The sequence below is a fragment of the Hyla sarda genome, chromosome 1 (assembly GCF_029499605.1).
Source record: "Hyla sarda isolate aHylSar1 chromosome 1, aHylSar1.hap1, whole genome shotgun sequence".
Taxonomy (NCBI): Eukaryota; Metazoa; Chordata; class Amphibia; order Anura; family Hylidae; genus Hyla; species Hyla sarda.
The window spans coordinates 601,221,816-601,242,256 of NC_079189.1; the positions used below are offsets into that span (position 1 = coordinate 601,221,816).

At 41.4% G+C, this 20,441-nt stretch overlaps 1 protein-coding gene across 5 annotated transcripts in view; it reads left to right on the forward strand.

The window, feature by feature from the left end:
* LOC130296720 (zinc finger protein 436-like) overlaps positions 1–4,608 on the forward strand; it is a 35,069-nt gene extending 30,461 nt beyond the window's left edge. For all 5 annotated transcript variants that reach the window (XM_056548598.1, XM_056548591.1, XM_056548588.1 and 2 more), the window contains 5 exons: positions 23–114; positions 264–372; positions 581–693; positions 845–953; positions 2,801–4,608. In XM_056548598.1, the coding sequence (XP_056404573.1) occupies positions 23–114; positions 264–372; positions 581–693; positions 845–953; positions 2,801–3,948 (1,571 nt within the window). In that variant the 3' untranslated portion in view covers positions 3,949–4,608. The remainder of the gene's footprint in view (positions 1–22; positions 115–263; positions 373–580; positions 694–844; positions 954–2,800) is intronic.
* Positions 4,609–20,441: the final 15,833 nt, after the last annotated feature.

Genomic DNA, 20,441 nt, shown 5'->3' on the forward strand with positions numbered 1-20,441 from the left:
AGTCCCATTGTGTTTCCTACAGATGGAGTCATGGATAGAAATCCACCCGAGAGGTGTCCCCGTCCTCTGTATTCCCAGGACTGTCCAGAGGGAAATGTCCCAGAGAACCATCAGGTAGATGAGGCTGATCCTATACCACATCTCTATAGGGGGTCCTGCAGTCATAGATGTGGGGATAGATTTGGGGGGTCTCTTATATTGATGTGTTAGATGTTTCCTCCTGTCTGCTGTATTGTAGTGAATTGTTCTATATGTCACATCAGGGAGGAGATCTGACTAATAATAAAGTGGAGGATGAAGAAGAGAGGATGATGGGCGATCACCCGTGTATGAGGGAAGTGAAGGAGGAAATTCCAAGAAGTGTTACCCCAGGTAAGTAATAATGGATCTTATGTATGTAGAGTATGTAGAAGGACACAAGGATCAGGTGATGATGGAGGATCAGCAGCCCATCACTTCACCAGGTAAGAAGAGATCGTCCTGATCATAGAGGAGAGATTTGGGGTGATGGTCACCTAGATCCTTCACCCATCATCTGATCATCACTTATAGACAATCAGTCCCTTTGTGTTCCCTACAGATGGAGTCATGGATAGAAATCCACCCGAGAGGTGTCCCCGTCCTCTGTATTCCCAGGACCGTTCAGAGGGAAATGTCCCAGAGCACCAGGGAAATGTCCCAGAGATCCATAAGGTAGATGAGGCTGATCCTATACCACTTCTCTATAGGGGGTCCTGCAGTCATAGATGTGTGGATAGATTTGAGGGGGGTCTCTTATGTTGATGTGTTAGATGTTTCCTCCTGTCTGCTGTATTGTAGTGAATTGTTCTATATGTCACATCAGGGAGGAGATCTGACAAATATTAAAATGGAGGATGAAGAAGAGAGGATAATGGACCATCACCCCTGTATGAGGGAAGTGAAGGAGGAAATTCCAGAAGGTGTTACCCCAGGTATGTAATGATTCCAGAAGGTGTTTCCCCCAGGTATGTAATGATTCCAGAAGGTGTTACCCCAGGTATGTGGATGGATTTAGAGGGAATTCAGAGGTTTCTTTATGGGAGACTTCAGCTTAGAGCTGAATGCAAATCTCTGAGGCCCCTGATCTGATGGGGAGGTGTGAACAGTTCTGTAGTGTAGGAGGCTTAAAGGCGTACTCTGCTGAAAACATCTTGTCCCCTATTCACAGTACGATGTTAGCATCTTACCCCCTATACTTTTGAAGATGTTTTCAAGGGAGTACCCCTTTAACCCTTTTCCGCAAATGGACGTATATGTGCGTCCACTATGGGCTCCCGCTGTATGATGCCGGCCCAGCATGGGAGCGCGCATCATGCCTGGTAATGCCGGACTTCACTGATCGGGCTGATGTCGCGCATTAACCCTTTAGACGCCACCATCAAGGAGGATTGTGGTGTCTAAAAGTGGTTAATTCCGTCCCCAGCTAGCTCAGAGGGTTTATCGGGACTGCCACGGTCAAACCACGGCATCCCTATTAGCTGAGAGGACGGGGGGAGGTGTCTTTCCTTCCTCCCGGCTGTCTGATCTGTACTTCAGCTTTGCCAGGCTGAAGCAATGGAACACCGATAACTGATCATTGCTCTCCTATGGAGAAGCATTGATCAGTGTATGGAATCTAAAGAGTACATGTTGTAGTCCTCTATGGGGACTAAAAAAAAAAGTGTAAAAATAAATAAATAAAAAGTAAATAAATATGCATTAACCCCTTCCCTAATAAAAATTTTAATCACCCCCTTTTCCAATAAAAAAAAAAAAAAAATGTAAACCCCCCCCCCCCCCCTAACTGTGGTATTGCTGCATGCATAAATGTCCAAACTATTAACATATAATGTTAATTAAACCGCATGGTCAAAGGCGCAAGCGTAAAAAAATTCCAAATTCCAAAAATGCTTATTTTTGGTCACTTATATACTAGAAAAAAAATGAATAAAACACATCAAAAAGGTGCCATCAAAATAAAAATGGTCCTGATAAAAACTTCAGATCATGGCGCAATATATGAGCCCTCATACATCCATATTTCCGGATTTTTTTTTTTTTTATAGGGATCAAAAGTGGACAATTTTAAACATACTAATTTTGGTGCATGTATCCTTGTAACTGTATGGACCTACAGTATAAAGATAAGGTGTTATTTGTACTGAAAAGTGCACTGCCTAGAAATGCAAAATGGTGTTTTTTTGTTTGCCCCCACAAATATTTTTTGTCTGGTTTTGCCATAGATTTTATGGTGAAATGATTGATGTCATTACAAAGTAAAATTGGTGGCGCAAAAAACAAGCCCTCGTTTGGGTCTGTAGGTGGAAAATTGGAAGTGTTATGATTTTTAGAAGGTGAGGAGGAAAAAAACGTAAGTGGAAAAATGGCCCGAGAGGGAAGGGGTTAATAGTGTGGGGAGGCTGAGACTTCTAAATAAGTTCTAATTTTAGTTCTCAGTTCTGGATATAGAAGTTGGACTTAGTGATAAGAATTTGATCTCTGCACAGGTCACAGAGCATATCTAGAAAAGGAGTCAACCGGGCTCCCTCCAGTCTATTGTTTCCTATGTTCATGAGGGGCCTATTTCTAAATCTCTGAACATTTCCTGTAGTCAGTGCCAGGAGTGACCCCAAAAAGAAGGAAAAGTATAAGCGGAAGAGCGTCTCCTCTTTTGTAGTCTGTGGTCAGGTGGACTATACAAATCCACATGTGGGTGTTTCCAACATATTAAAATTTGTAAAAAATCGCTTTACTTTTTGTATTGAAACCAAAGTCTCATAATACATTTTTATCCCAACAGAAGATCCCATTGAGAACGTCTGGGGAAACTTTATATTATCCCCAAATTTTAAAGTAGAAGATGAAGATATTACACCGCACTTCTCAGGAGATAACCTTTTTACGCATAATGTGCATCCAGGGTTTTACGGTACAGATCTATTATATCCTAATCCCTATTATCTTGAGGAACCATCTTCTTACCAACCACAGATTGTTACCGCAAAGACAGATCCAAAAAGTGGTAAAAGTTTTTTTTGTGATGTGTGTGGAAGAACGTTTACATCAAAATCGGCTCTAGTTAGGCACCGAAAAATCCACACAGGAGAGAAGCTGTATACATGTTCCGAATGTGGGAAATGTTTAACAAGTAAATTTAGCCTTATTAAACATGAAAGAATTCACACAGGAGAGAAGCCATATTCATGTTCAGAATGTGGGAAATGTTTTACAAGTAAATCATATCTTGTGTTACATGAGAAACTTCACACAGGGGAGAATTCATGTTCAGAATGTGGGAAAAGTTTTACAAGTAAATCATATCTTGTGTTGCATGAGAAACGTCACATAGGGGAGAACTTATATTCATGTTCAGAATGTGGGAAAGGTTTTACAAGTAAATCCGATATTGTTAAACATGAGAGAATTCACACCGGAGAGAAACCATACTCCTGTTCAGAATGTGGGAAGTGTTTTGCACAAAAATCATGTCTTGTTATACATGAGAGACTACACAGAGGAGAGAAGCCATATGCATGTTCAGAATGTGGAAAATGCTTTGCACACAATTCAAATCTTATTAAACATGTGAGAGGTCACACGGGAGAGAGGCCATATTCATGTTCAGAATGTGAAAAATCTTTCCAACGTAAATCCAATCTTGTTAAACACATGAGAACTCACACAGGTGAGAAGCCATATTCATGTTCAGAATGTGGAAAACATTTTAAAAGTAAATGCAATCTTAATCATCATGAGAGAATTCACAGAGGAGAAAAGCCATATACATGTTCAAAATGTGGGAAGTGTTTAAAAAGTAAATTTAGTCTTCTTAAACATGAAAGAATTCACACAAGAGCGAAGCCGCATCCATGTGCAGAATGTGAAAAATGTTTTATAAATCGAGCGCAACTTTCCAGACATGAGAGAACTCACACAGGAGACAGATAGGCAAAGCAGAAGCTAAAGCCCACATAAGGTCTTGGTCATCAGAAAACCTGGGGTCATGTGACCTTTATAGGTAACTCATGATAATGGGTAAGTAATATGTAATGTTATTATGTATAATTTAGTACTGTTTTAGCTCTACACTACAGTATGATTGGATGATTTATATGTATTATATATCCCATAAGAATGATTGATCTATTACTATGTATTACCTTCTTGTAATTTATATGATAAATATTAGTGATCGTATGTCGTGTCAGTTCTGTCCGATCAAGATTAGTATTCTGTAATGTTACAAATAAACCTTAGTCTTGGTTCACACCTAGTATTATGGTCAGTATTTTTAGGTACCAATTCAGCTCTGAAGTGTATTTAAAAGTTACATTTAAAGGGGTACTCCGGTGGAAAAAAAAAAAAAAATTTTCTTTAAATCAACTGGTGCCAGAAAGTTAAACAGATTTGTAAATTAAAATGAAGATAAAGGGGATTCAGCTCACCTGTTCCACACATGCACGGCCAGGCCATGGCATGACTAAGGGCCAAACGGCCTGAAACGCGTCGGCGTCTAGAGGTGCTCCAACCTTGCACACATGCACTGTTGTCCTAGTGCTAATTTTTTCTTCTGCTTGTCTATGGACTTTTAAAGGGTACCTCTCATCAAAAAAACTTTTGATATATTATAGATTAATGTATGCAGAATAACTTTACAATTGCATGTTATTAAAAAATCTGCTTCTTTCTATTTAATTTTCCACTTTGAAGAAATGACCACTAGGGGTCTCCCTACCAGTCCTGTCAGCAAGCATTTCAGACTCATGCTGGAGTCCTAAACACTACGAGCTGCCAGTCCGCTTTGTTCACAAAGGAGAACACTCAGAGCTGCCAGCCTGCTTTGTTCACAGCCTGTTTGGCTGTGAACAAAGCAGGCTGGCAGCTCTGAGTGTTTAGGACTCCAGCATGAGTCAGAAATGCTTGCTGACAGGACTGATCGGGAAAAATACAATAGAAAGAAGCATATTTTTCATTAACATGCTATTGGAAAGTTATTCAACATTCATTAATCTAAAATATATCAAAAGTTTATTTGATGAGAGGTCCCCTTTAACCTGGATTTCAATAAAGGAATGATTTTACACAGTGCTGGCTCCACCTTCTCCTATGCTTTCAGATTTGTTAATTACTTCTATTAAAAAATCTTAATCCTTCCAGTACTTATTAGCTACAGAGGAAATGCTTTTCTTTTTGGAACACAGTGCTCTCTGCTGACATCACGAGCACAGTGCTCTCTGCTGACATCTCTGTCCATTTTAAGAACTGTCCAGAGTAGGAGGGAAATCCCCATAGCAAACATATGCTGCTCTAGACAGTTCCTAAAATGGACAGAGATGTCAGCAGAGAGCACTGTGGTCATGATGTCAGAGAGAGCACTGTGTCCCAAAAAGAAAAGAATTTCCTCTGTAGTATTTAGCAGCTAATAAGTACTGGAAGGATTAAAAATTTTTAATAGAAGTAATTTACAAATCTGTTTAACTTTTTTTTAACTGTTTTCCACCGGAGTACCCCTTTAACTTAAATTTTTTACGCATGTTTTGCAAATTTTTGGTCTAGTTTTGCCAGGTGTTCTTAGTTCTACCTGATTATTTGAGACTTTTATTTTTTATTTAAATCAGTTCCAATTTAAAGGGGTACGCCCTTGCCCCAGCCTTCTGAACATCCAATTCAGAAGGCTTGGAGCAGCGGCCACAGTCGTGACGTCACAGACACGCCCCCTTGTGACACCACGCCCCCTCCATTGATGTCTGTGGGAGGAGGCGTGACATTCGTCACGCCCCCTCCCACAGACATCAATGGAGGGGGCGTGGCATCACGACTGCTGCTCCAAGCCTTCTGAACCACATGTTCAGAAGGCTGGGGCACAGGAGTACCCCTTTAACATTTTTAACTTTTTCATAATAACCTAGAAAAACAATCACATTCCCATCCTCCCCCGATAAAAATCCAGTTACACAGGAATATAAGGACATCAGTATGCAATTCTGGCATTTCCCAATACAAAAAGGTTAGGTAGGTTCCCAGTTCCCACTATGGAACTTCAAAGCGGAATTCCACTCGAAAATTCCTGTGCAGCAGAATCCCATTGCTGGCAATAGGATTCCCCAGCACAGTGCGCATTACGGAATGTCAGATATTCTGTTGCTGAATTTCCGCCGATAAAAGAATAAGCTTATGGGGACTTCAATGTCTGCACGCTACTAGCACCGACTAATTCAGTCGGCGCGGGGCGCATTCAGTTACGTAGTGTGAACCTAGCCTAACCTACTAAACCAAGCTAAGTCAAAAACCAATATAGGGATGCAGCAACAAGAGTCGAAAGAGGAGAAGATCATGTATCATAAAATTGGACTGCGAAGCCCCCCAAGCGATATCCTCTGTATCAGGGACCCCACACAAGTAAATTTCTTTACGGTAGGATCACATGTAGCGCATCCGCAGCGTATTTGGCACTGCGGATGTGCTACTGCCCGTCCCTAGAGTGTGCCACCAGCTGGGCCCTTGTCCTAATCGCAGCAGACACATGGCGCTGCGAGTCGTGCATGAGCAGTGCACTCCAAATATCACTGCGGTTCTCGGCCTAGCTCAGGGAGAAGGTGGAGCGGCCATTATGTCAGATGTACATCTGTGTCTGCTCGTAGCGGTAGATTGCTGCTGCAAGCAGGACACACAGGCACAGCTGGATGCAAACACCTCCAGCTAAAAAGGGGACAATCCCAAATCAAATGAAATAGAGTAGATATTCTCGTCCACACCTAGGACAGGAAGGGTCTGAGCAAAAGGCAACTGTATGCAGAAGGGCCAGGGTTTTATATACCCTATGGAGTAAAAACAATTGCAAAAGCTGCCGAGTTTCATATATCAAGAGTGTTATGTCTGGTAAGGGTAATGTGCAAATTAACCTTTTCGTGACGCAAGGGCACGGTTAATCTAAACACGGACCAAGGTTGAGCCAGCTTCTCCTGGGCCAGGCATGGGGCAATAAATCCTCAGACGCAAGGTTACGGATAAACTGACTTTACTAAGGCAGGATAGATGGTAAAATCCATTACACTCAGATTGGTAAAAAGGGAGGTGCAGGGTAAACCTTGGAAGCTTATCGCCTTGCTGGGACTTGTAGTTGCTTTGTTTGTGCTATATATGACTGACATGCTGTATGGCAACCCACGCTGACTTTAGTGCAGAAGACTGACTTGAATGACTGAACTTGAATCCCTGGGACTGAGAGTGTGGTATCCCGGTACCGTATCCTATCGGGTACCTGCGTGTATGGGTCCCCTTAGCCAGAGTCCCTAGGACGTCGGGGTCCCCATGGTCTAGTTCACCCCTAGTCACCTCTCATCCAGATAATTATTGCTCCAATAGCTTACTTAGGAAGCATGTAAATATTATATAAATGCCCTATAAATAGTTAATTACCTGTCTATAGTGTAGCAGGACCTGCGGGTCACGTGGTTAGGTGAACTCTATGGTATTTCTGCTTTACGACCTTTGGAGGTCCTTGTGACGTAGTTAATCCCTTCACACTGTGTAACAGTTAGTGACAGATGTTCGGACCAATCAGATTCACCCCGCCCCCTGCCCATATAAGGGAGTGGCGGCCATTTTTTCTCTCTCTTGTTCCTGTGCAAGCAAGCAAGAAGCATCTGCGCTGCTGAGATCAGTGAGTTTAGGCCTGAACCTTGCGGCGACGGCCGATAACTTCTAATTTCTGAGTGTATCAATCCCCACGCACTCTGCAAGATCACCGGACCTTATCAATCCCCTAAATCTGGACGGGTCTGCAATAATTACCCTAAATTCAGAGACGTTAATTAATTTCAAGGTCCGCAACAATTGTCAGTCATTGAGCTATATAAAGACTGTATTCCTGAGACTGTTATTGTATGTTGGATGTACAGCAAGCACTTAAGTAAAGTTACCCAAGTTCAAGTACCTTGTGGACCTTCAGTCATTTCATTACATGCACCTATCGTTACTGGGAAGGGCGGCGATAGGCCGGAGAATTACCTCAGCATACTAGCCCTCAGCCTGGCGTCACGAACTATAGGGTTAACATTCACCCCTCATCTACCAAAAGAATACCCCCACTACCAACACCCCCCAAGGGCTACCACAAGAGCTTACCGCTAGGCTTTGACATTTACCTGTGCCCGGGGGATGTACTTTAGAAGATACGTGGTTGCAGGATTAGAATTGTTAGACTGAGGCCTCCTCAGAGCACCTCACAATCTCTGCTCAGGCTTTCTCCAGGCTGAACCGCAGCTTACAACTAGACTGACTCTGACCTCTTAACCCCCCTATATATGGGGCAAATTTGGAGGATTCCCATTGGGGTTGACGGATCACCTGGTTTACCTTATGCACACTCCCCTAACAATAGGTTTTATTAGGCTTAAAGCAACAGGTTCACAGAAATTGCCAGAACATAAACCATAGCATGACATTGCATTATATTGAGTCCTGAGTAGCGTGGGCCCAAGACGGACACTGAAGGCAACATCTGCCACACAGGACGGGCAGAATACTATATTCTGTACTGGGTCGCCACACAAGCAAACTTATACACATTAAAGCAGTTTCACAGTTTTCCAAAAATTAACCTCCCAAATCATGAACTGTATGTAGATTTTAAAGTGATATTTAGTACGTAGTTCCCTGTAAAAGGAGGGGATGATGCCAGGGGAGCCCACTGATCGGAACACGGATTCCAACATAGACAAGAGAGAATAACCAGTGATCTCGATCTTCCCTGGACCAACGAAATTGGTTTGGAATTGCAGAAAAGATTGAAATCCCCATCCAAATACAGTTGGTCTTACTAAACAACCTCTTTACGCTCCAATATGTAAAATCCCCCCCAAAAAATATATATATATATATCGTGTTTATCGTAATATTAATCACAGCCTATATATCTACTCCTCTTAGTGTTCTTGTATTTTGCAAAGCTTACCCATCCCTCCCCGTTCACCCAATACCTCCTTTCCCACCCCTTACCCGGTTGTTCCCATTTCCCTCTACTGTCATTTTCATGTGATTCAGTCTTTAGCCAAAATGATGCCCCTTATAGGCTTCACCACTTAGGTATCAGCAGTTTTGCATATCGTTTGTGTTGTTTACGGACTTTATATTTTCCTGTTATTTTGCCTTGGCAGCTGCGTCTGCTGATTACTGATGCTTGTACTGTTTGTTATGTGTTTTATTGAAAAACAATAAAAACTTATTTGATAAAAAATAAATAATAATAATCTGGGCAGGCAGGATTGCGCCACAACAGCAAAAATGTAGCGAACGCCTCTACTCCCAGGATAGACTGGGCTTTGCTCCACACCTTACGTACTAACAAAGTCGTCAGTGTCGGGTCTGGAGGCCGTGTGAGGGAACCAATTTCTTGAAAGTGTAAACTCGTCCTTCATGTTTAGACATAAATTGATCGGTAGGGACCTAACGGAGAGATCAGTATGTAAAAGAAACAGAAGCCGGCACTCCAACCCCCTTATCTTGCTCCACTCGGACAATGAGCCAGCAATATGCAATCTAACAAACAGGGGACCGTGGTTCACATTCCGTACACCTGCTGCGGTGCGACAAGCCCGGGAAGAGGGAGATATCCAATGTAAGCATACATGAAGAAAGAACGGGCCGCACTCACCAGCTTGAAAGTGCAAACAGTGCTGTCAAAAGTTTCAGCAGCGTCAAGTAGAAAAATGGACTGCACCCCTGTACCCTCCTGTGTCATCTACAGGTTGAGGAAATAATGACGGATCTTGTCTACTGTGGATTTCCCTGGCATAGAGCCTTTTTGATACCCATGGACCAAGAAGAGGATCACCTTCCCCACCCTATTAGTGAGCGCCCGTGCCAAAAATTTGACATTAGAACAAAAGTAAAGAGGTAGAAAATTGGGAACTAGCATATAAAGAGTCATTCCGAGGTTAGGGTATGAGTGTAACTATGGCTACCGTCATGATTCGGTGAAATCGGCGCTCTTTAACTGATGCCTTAAAGGGTTACTCTGCCCCAGACCTCTTATCCCCAATCCAAAGGAAATGTCTGATCGTGGGGGTCCTCCATGCAGCACCTGGCGTCCTGAACATTATGTTCAGAACACTTAGTGTGGGCAGCTGTGTTCGTGACTTCACGCCACGCCCCGTCGTTTCATGCCTACGGGAGGGGGCATGACTGCCTTGACGTCCCCTCCCATAGACATGAATGGAGGGGTGTGTGGCATGATGGCGCAGGAGGGCATGACATCACTGCCACGACCGTCGGCACCAAGCGTTCTGCACGGAGAGGCCAGACATCTTATCCTGGGTCAAAGAAGGCCGGGGGACACCATTAATTATAAAAAGTCAGAACAGGAAGTCTTAAGGGTCCTTATAAAATGACAGCATGACATCGAAATTCCCGGGTCCTCAGTGACCTCTGCACCAGGAGTACAGGAGTCATCCAAGATACGCCGAACCTTGTTGGGCCCTAGCAATAGAAGCAGTTTACCCGTACTGTCCCCACTCTTAACCCCTTAAGGACTGAACGTTTTTCTGTTTTTGCACTTTCGATTTTTCCTTCTTACCTCTTAAATCATAACCCTTTAAATTTTGCACCTTCAGACCCATATGATGGCTTATTTTTTGCGCCACCAATTCTACTTTGTAAAGACAAATCATTTTACCCCAAAATCTATGCCGAAACTGAAAAAAAAAATTTTGTGGGAGAAAATTGAAAAAAAATTCATTTTGCAACTATTGGGGGCTTCCGTTTCTACGCAGCGCATTTTTCGGTAAAATGAAACCTTCTCTTTATTCTGTAGGTCCATACGGTTACAATGATCCCCTACTTATATAGGTTTGATTTCGTTTTACTTCTGGTAACTATCATAACTACATGCAGGAAAATTAATATGTTTAAAATTGTCATCTTCTGATCCCTATAACTTTTAAATTTTTCTGCATAAGGGGCGGTTTGAGGGCTCATTTTTTTGCGCCGTGATCTGAAGTTTTTAGCGGTACGATTTTTGTTTTGATCGGACTTTTCGATCGCTTTTTATTCATTTTTTTATGGTATAAAATGTGACCAAAAATACGCTATTTTGGACTTTGACATTTTTTTATGTGTACGCCATTGACCGTGCGGTTTAATTACCGATATATTTTTATAGTTTGGACATTTACACACGTGGCGATACCACATATGTTTATATTTATTTTTATTTACATAGTTTGGGAAAAGGGGGGTGATTAAAAATTTAATTAGGGAAAGGGTTAAATCACATTTATTAACTTTTTTTTAACATTGTTATAGCCCCCATAGGAGACTATAACATGTAATAGTCTGATTGCAGACACTGATCAATGTTATGCCATAGCATTGCAATGATCAGTGTGATCGGCGCTCAATTGCTCCAGCCTGGATTTCAGGCATGGAGGAATCAAACGGCAATCGGACGCCAAGGAAGAAGATAGGGACCTTCCTTGCATCTGCGATTTCCCCACATTGGTCCCGGTCACCCCGACTGAGCTGGCAGGATCATTTCTCCTATAAGTGACTCCACCCCTCACATTATATATACAGTATCTCCCATAAGTGACTCCACCCCTCACATTATATATACAGTATCTCCCATAAGTGAGTCCACCCCTCACATTATATATACAGTATCTCCCATAAGTGAGTCCACCCCTCACATTATATATACAGTATCTCCCATAAGTGAGTCCTCCCCTCACATTATATATACAGTATATCCCATAAGTGACTCCACCCCTCACATTATATATACAGTATCTCCCATAAGTGAGTCCTCCCCTCACATTATATATACAGTATATCCCATAAGTGACTCCACACCTCACATTATATATACAGTATCTCCCATAAGTGAGTCCACCCCTCACATTATATATACAGTATCTCCCATAATAGAGTCCACCCCTCACATTATATACAGTATCTCCCATAAGTGAGTCCACCCCTCACATTATATATACAGTATCTCCCATAAGTGACTCCACCCCTCACATTATATATACAGTATCTCCCATAAGTGACTCCACCCCTCACATTATACATACAGTATATCCCATAAGTGAGTCCACTCCTCACATTATATATACAGTATATCTCATAAGTGAGTCCACCCCTCACATTATATATACAGTATATCTCATAAGTGAGTCCACTCCTCACATTATATATACAGTATCTCCCATAAGTGACTCCACCCCTCACATTATATATACAGTATATCCCATAAGTGACTCCACCCCTCACATTATATATACAGTATCTCCCATAAGTGACTCCACTCCTCACATTATATACAGTATCTCCCATAAGTGAGTCCACCCCTCACATTATATACAGTATATCCCATAAGTGACTCCACCCCTCACATTATATATACAGTATCTCCCATAAGTGACTCCACCCCTCACATTATATATACAGTATCTCCCATAAGTGAGTCCACCCCTCACATTATATACAGTATCTCCCATAAGTGATTCCACCCCTCACATTATATATACAGTATATCCCATAAGTGAGTCCACCCCTCACATTATATACAGTATCTCCCATAAGTGACTCCACCCCTCACATTATATATACAGTATATCCCATAAGTGAGTCCACCCCTCACATTATATATACAGTATATCCCATAAGTGAGTCCACCCCTCACATTATATATACAGTATATCCCATAAGTGAGTCCACCCCTCACATTATATATACAGTATCTCCCATAAGTGAGTCCTCCCCTCACATTATATATACAGTATATCCCATAAGTGACTCCACCCCTCACATTATATATACAGTATCTCCCATAAGTGAGTCCACCCCTCACATTATATATACAGTATCTCCCATAATAGAGTCCACCCCTCACATTATATACAGTATCTCCCATAAGTGAGTCCACCCATCACATTATATATACAGTATCTCCCATAAGTGACTCCACCCCTCACATTATATACAGTATCTCCCATAAGTGACTCCACCCCTCACATTATATATACAGTATCTCCCATAAGTGACTCCACTCCTCACATTATATATACAGTATCTCCCATAAGTGAGTCCACCCATCACATTATATATACAGTATCTCCCATAAGTGAGTCCACCCCTCACATTATATACAGTATATCCCATAAGTGACTCCACCCCTCACATTATATATACAGTATCTCCCATAAGTGACTCCACCCCTCACATTATATATACAGTATCTCCCATAAGTGAGTCCACCCCTCACATTATATACAGTATCTCCCATAAGTGATTCCACCCCTCACATTATATATACAGTATATCCCATAAGTGAGTCCACCCCTCACATTATATACAGTATCTCCCATAAGTGACTCCACCCCTCACATTATATATACAGTATATCCCATAAGTGAGTCCACCCCTCACATTATATATACAGTATATCCCGTAAGTGAGTCCACCCCTCACATTATATATACAGTATATCCCATAAGTGAGTCCACCCCTCACATTATATATACAGTATCTCCCATAAGTGACTCCACCCCTCAAATTATATATACAGTATCTCCCATAAGTGACTCCACCTCTCACATTATATATACAGTATCTCCCATAAGTGACTCCACCCCTCACATTATATACAGTATCTCCCATAAGTGAGTCCACCCCTCACATTATATACAGTATCTCCCATAAGCGAGTCCACCCCTCACATTATATATACAGAATCTCCCATAAGTGACTCCACCCCTCACATTATATATACAGTATATACCATAAGTGAGTCCACCCCTCACATTATATATACAGTATATCCCATAAGTGACTCCACCCCTCACATTATATATACAGTATCTCCCATAAGTGAGTCCACCCCTCACATTATATATACAGTATATCCCATAAGTGACTCCACCCCTCACATTATATACAGTATATCCCATAAGTGAGTCCACCCCTCACATTATATATACAGTATATCCCATAAGTGAGTCCACCCCTCACATTATATATACAGTATATCCCATAAGTGAGTCCACCCCTCACATTATATACACAGTATCTCCCATAAGTGAGTCCACCCCTCACATTATATACAGTATCTCCCATAAGTGACTCCACCCCTCACATTATATACAGTATCTCCCATAAGTGAGTCCACCCCTCACATATATACAGTATCTCCCATAAGAGAGTCCACCCCTCACATTATATATACAGTATCTCCCATAAGTGACTCCACCCCTCACATTATATATACAGTATCTCCCATAAGTGAGTCCACCCCTCACATTATATATACAGTATATACCATAAGTGACTCCACCCCTCACATTATATACAGTATATCCCATAAGTGAGTCCACCCCTCACATTATATATACAGTATCTCCCATAAGTGAGTCCACCCCTCACATTATATAATGTGAGGGGTGGACTCACTTATGGGAGATACTGTATATATAATGTGAGGGGTGGACTCTCTTATAAGAGATACTGTATATATAATGTGAGGGGTGGGCTCACTTATGGGAGATACTGTATATATAATGTGAGGGGTGGAGTCACTTATGGGATATACTGTATATAATGTGAGGGGTGGAGTCACTTATGGGAGATACTGTATATATAATGTGAGGGGTGGACTCACTTATGGGAGATACTGTATATAATGTGAGGGGAGGACTCACTTATGGGAGATACTGTATATAATGTGAGGGGTGGACTCACTTATGGGAGATACTGTGTATATAATGTGAGGGGTGGACTCACTTATGGGAGATACTGTATATAATGTGGGGGTGGACTCTCTTATAAGAGATACTGTATATAATGTGAGGGGTGGACTCACTTATGGGAGATACTGTGTATATAATGTGAGGGGAGGACTCACTTATGGGAGATACTGTATATAATGTGAGGGGTGGACTCAATTATGGGAGATACTGTATATATAATGTGAGGGGTGGACTCTCTTATGGGAGATACTGTATATATAATGTGAGGGGTGGACTCTCTTATGGGAGATACTGTATATATAATGTGAGGGGTGGACTCACTTATGGGAGATACAGTATATAATGTGGGGGGTGGACTCACTTATGGGAGATACTGTATATAATGTGGGGGGTGGACTCACTTATGGGATATACTGTATATAATGTGGGAGGTGGACTCAATTATGGGAGATACTGTATATATAATGTGAGAGGTGGACTCACTTATAGGAGATATTGTATATAATGTGAGGGGTGGAGTCACTTATGGGAGATACTGTATATATAATGTGAGGGGTGGACTCACTTATAGGAGATATTGTATATAATGTGAGGGGTGGAGTCACTTATGGGAAATACTGTATATATAATGTGAGGGGTGGACTCACTTATGGGAGATACTGTATATATAATGTGAGGGGTGGAGTCACTTATGGGATATACTGTATATATAATGTGAGGGGTGGAGTCACTTATGGGAGATACTGTATATATAATGTGAGGGGTGGAGTCACTTATGGGAGATACTGTATATATAATGTGAGGGGTGGAGTCACTTATGGGAGATACTGTATATAATGTGAGGGGTGGACTCACTTATGGGAGATACTGTATATATAATGTGAGGGGTGGAGTCACTTATGGGAGATACTGTATATATAATGTGGGGGGTGGACTCACATATGGGAGATACTGTATATATAATGTGAGGGGTGGACTCACTTATGGGAGATACTGTATATATAATGTGAGGGGTGGAGTCACTTATGGGAGATACTGTATATATAATGTGAGGGGTGGACTCATTTATGGGAGATACTGTATATAATGTGAGGGGCGGACTCACTTATGGGAGATACTGTATATAATGTGAGGGGTGGACTCACTTATGGGATATACTGTATATATAATGTGAGGGGTGGACTCTCTTATGGGATATACTGTATATATAATTTGAGGGGTGGACTCACTTATGGGACATACTGTATATAATGTGAGGGGTGGACTCACTTATGGGAGATACTGTATATATAATGTGAGGGGTGGACTCACTTATGGGAGATAGTGTATATATAATGTGAGGGGTGGAGTCACTTATGGGAGATACTGTATATATAATGTGAGGGGTGGAGTCACTTATGGGATATACTGTATATATAATGTGAGGGGTGGACTCACTTATGGAAGATACTGTATATATAATGTGAGGGGTGGAGTCACTTATGGGATATACTGTATATAATGTGAGGGGTGGAGTCACTTATGGGAGATACTGTATATATAATGTGAGGGGTGGACTCACTTATGGGAGATACTGTATATATAATGTGAGGGGTGGACTCACATTATATACAGTATCTCCCATAAGTGAGTCCACCCCTCACATTATATATACAGTATCTCCCATAAGTGAGTCCACCCCTCACATTATATACAGTATATCCCATAAGTGAGTCCACCCCTCACATTATATATACAGTATCTCCCATAAGTGAGTCCACCCCTCACATTATATATACAGTATCTCCCATAAGTGACTCCACCCCTCACATTATATACAGTATATCCCATAAGTGAGTCCACCCCTCACGTTATATATACAGTATCTCCCATAAGAGAGTCCACCCCTCACATTATATATACAGTATCTCCCATAAGTGAGTCCACCCCTCACATTATATACAGTATCTCCCATAAGTGAGTCCACCCCTCACATTATATATACAGTATATCCCATAAGTGAGTCCACCCCTCACATTATATACAGTATATCCCATAAGTGAGTCCACCCCTCACATTATATACAGTATCTCCCATAAGTGAGGGGTGGACTCACTTATGGGATATACTGTATATAATGTGAGGGGTGGACTCACTTATGGGAAATACTGTATATATAATGTGAGGGGTGGAGTCACTTATGGGATATACTGTATATAATGTGAGGGGTGGACTCACTTATGGGAGTTACTGTATATATAATGTGAGGGGTGGAGTCACTTATGGGATATACTGTATATAATGTGAGGGGTGGACTCACTTATGGGATATACTGTATATATAATGTGAGGGGTGGACTCACTTATGGGAGATACTGTATATAATGTGAGGGGTGGACTCACTTATGGGAGATACTGTATATATAATGTGAGGGGTGGAGTCACTTATGGGATATACTGTATATAATGTGAGGGGTGGACTCACTTATGGGATATACTGTATATATAATGTGAGGGGTGGACTCACTTATGGGAGATACTGTATATAATGTGAGGGGTGGACTCACTTATGGGAGATACTGTATATATAATGTGAGGGGTGGACTCACTTATGGGAGATACTGTATATATAATGTGAGGGGTGGACTCTCTTATGGGAGATACTGTATATATAATGTGAGGGGTGGACTCACTTATGGGATATACTGTATATGATGTGAGGGGTGGACTCACTTATGGGAGATACTGTATATATAATGTGAGGGGTGGACTCTCTTATGGGAGATACTGTATATAATGTGAGGGGTGGAGTCACTTATGGGAGATACTGTATATATAATGTGAGGAGTGGACTCACTTATGAGATATACTGTATATATAATGTGAGGGGTGGACTCACTTATGGGATATACTGTATATATAATGTGAGGGGTGGACTCACTTATGGGAGATACTGTATATATAATGTGAGGGGTGGACTCACTTATGGGAGATACTGTATATATAATGTGAGGGGTGGACTCACTTATGGGATATACTGTATATAATGTGAGGGGTGGAGTCACTTATGGGATATACTGTATATATAATGTGAGGGGTGGAGTCACTTATGGGAGATACTGTATATAATGTGAGGGGTGGACTCACTTATGGGAGATACTGTATATATAATGTGAGGGGTGGACTCACTTATGGGATATACTGTGTATATAATGTGAGGGGTGGACTCACTTATGGGATATACTGTGTATATAATGTGAGGGGTGGACTCACTTATGGGATATACTGTATATATATAATGTGAGGGGTGGACTCACTTATGGGATATACTGTGTATATAATGTGAGGGGTGGACTCACTTATGGGATATACTGTGTATATATAATGTGAGGGGTGGACTCACTTATGGGATATACTGTGTATATAATGTGAGGGGTGGACTCACTTATGGGATATACTGTGTATATAATGTGAGGGGTGGACTCACTTATGGGATATACTGTATATAATGTGAGGGGTGGACTCACTTATGGGAGATACTATATATAATGTGAGGGGTGGACTCACTTATGGGAGATACTGTATATAATGTGAGGGGTGGAGTCACTTATGGGATATACTGTATATAATGTGAGGGGTGGACTCACTTATGGGATATACTATATATATAATGTGAGGGGTGGACTCACTTATGGGAGATAGTGTATATATAATGTGATGGGTGGACTCACTTATGGGAGATTCTGTATATATAATGTGAGGGGTGGACTCACTTATGGGAGATACTGTATATAATGTGAGGGGTGGACTCACTTATGGGATATACTGTATATATAATGTGAGGGGTGGACTCACTTATGGGAGATACTGTATATATAATGTGAGGGGTGGACTCTCTTATGGGAGATACTGTATATAATGTGAGGGGTGGACTCACTTATGGGATATACTGTATATATAATGTGAGGGGTGGACTCACTTATGGGATATACTGTATATATAATGTGAGGGGTGGACTCACTTATGGGAGATACTGTATATATAATGTGAGGGGTGGACTCACTTATGGGATATACTGTATATAATGTGAGGGGTGGAGTCACTTATGGGATATACTGTATATATAATGTGAGGGGTGGACTCACTTATGGGATATACTGTGTATATAATGTGAGGGGTGGACTCACTTATGGGATATACTGTATATAATGTGAGGGGTGGACTCACTTATGGGAGATACTATATATAATGTGAGGGGTGGAGTCACTTATGGGAGATACTGTATATATAATGTGAGGGGTGGAGTCACTTATGGGATATACTGTATATAATGTGAGGGGTGGACTCACTTATGGGATATACTATATATATAATGTGAGGGGTGGACTCACTTATGGGAGATAGTGTATATATAATGTGATGGGTGGACTCACTTATGGGAGATTCTGTATATATAATGTGAGGGGTGGACTCACTTATGGGAGATACTGTATATAATGTGAGGGGTGGACTCACTTATGGGATATACTGTATATATAATGTGAGGGGTGGACTCACTTATGGGAGATACTGTATATATAATGTAAGGGGTGGACTCACTTATGGGAGATACTGTATATAATGTGAGGGGTGGACTCACTTATGGGATATACTGTATATATAATGTGAGGGGTGGACTCACTTATGAGAGATACTGTATATATATAATGTGAGGGGTGGACTCACTTATGGGATATACTGTATATATAATGTGAGGGGTGGACTCACTTATGGGAGATACTGTATATGATGTGAGGGGTGGACTCACTTATGGGAGATACTGTATATATAATGTGAGGGGTGGAGTCACTTATGGGAGATACTGTATATAATGTGGGGGGTGGACTCACTTATGGGATATACTGTATATATAATGTGAGGGGTGGACTCTCTTATGGGATATACTGTATATATAATGTGAGGGGTAGACTCACTTATGGGATATACTGTATATGATGTGAGGGGTGGAGTCACTTATGGGAGATACTGTATATATAAGGTGAGGGGTGGAGTCACTTATGGGAGATACTGTATATAATGTGGGGGGTGGACTCACTTATGGGATATACTGTATATATAATGTGAGGGGTGGACTCTCTTATGGGATATACTGTATATATAATGTGAGGGGTGGAGTCACTTATGGGAAATACTGTATATAATGTGAGGGGTGGACTCTCTTATGGGATATACTGTATATATATAATGTGAGGGGTGGACTCACTTATGGGAGATACTGTATATATAATGTGAGGGGTGGACTCACTTATGGGAGATACTGTATATAATGTGAGGGGTGGACTCACTTATGGGAGATACTGTATATATAATGTAAGGGGTGGACTCACTTATGGGAGATACTGTATATAATGTGAGGGGTGGACTCACTTATGGGAGATACTGTATATAATGTGAGGGGTGGACTCACTTATGGGATATACTGTATATATAATGTGAGGGGTGGACTCACTTATGGGAGATACTGTATATAATGTGAGGGGTGGACTCTCTTATGGGAGATACTGTATATATAATGTAACGGGTGGAGTCACTTATGGGAGATACTGTATATAATGTGAGGGGTGGACTCTCTTAGGGGAGATACTGTATATATAATGTGAGGGGTGGACTCACTTATGGGAGATACTGTATATAATGTGAGGGGTGGACTCACTTA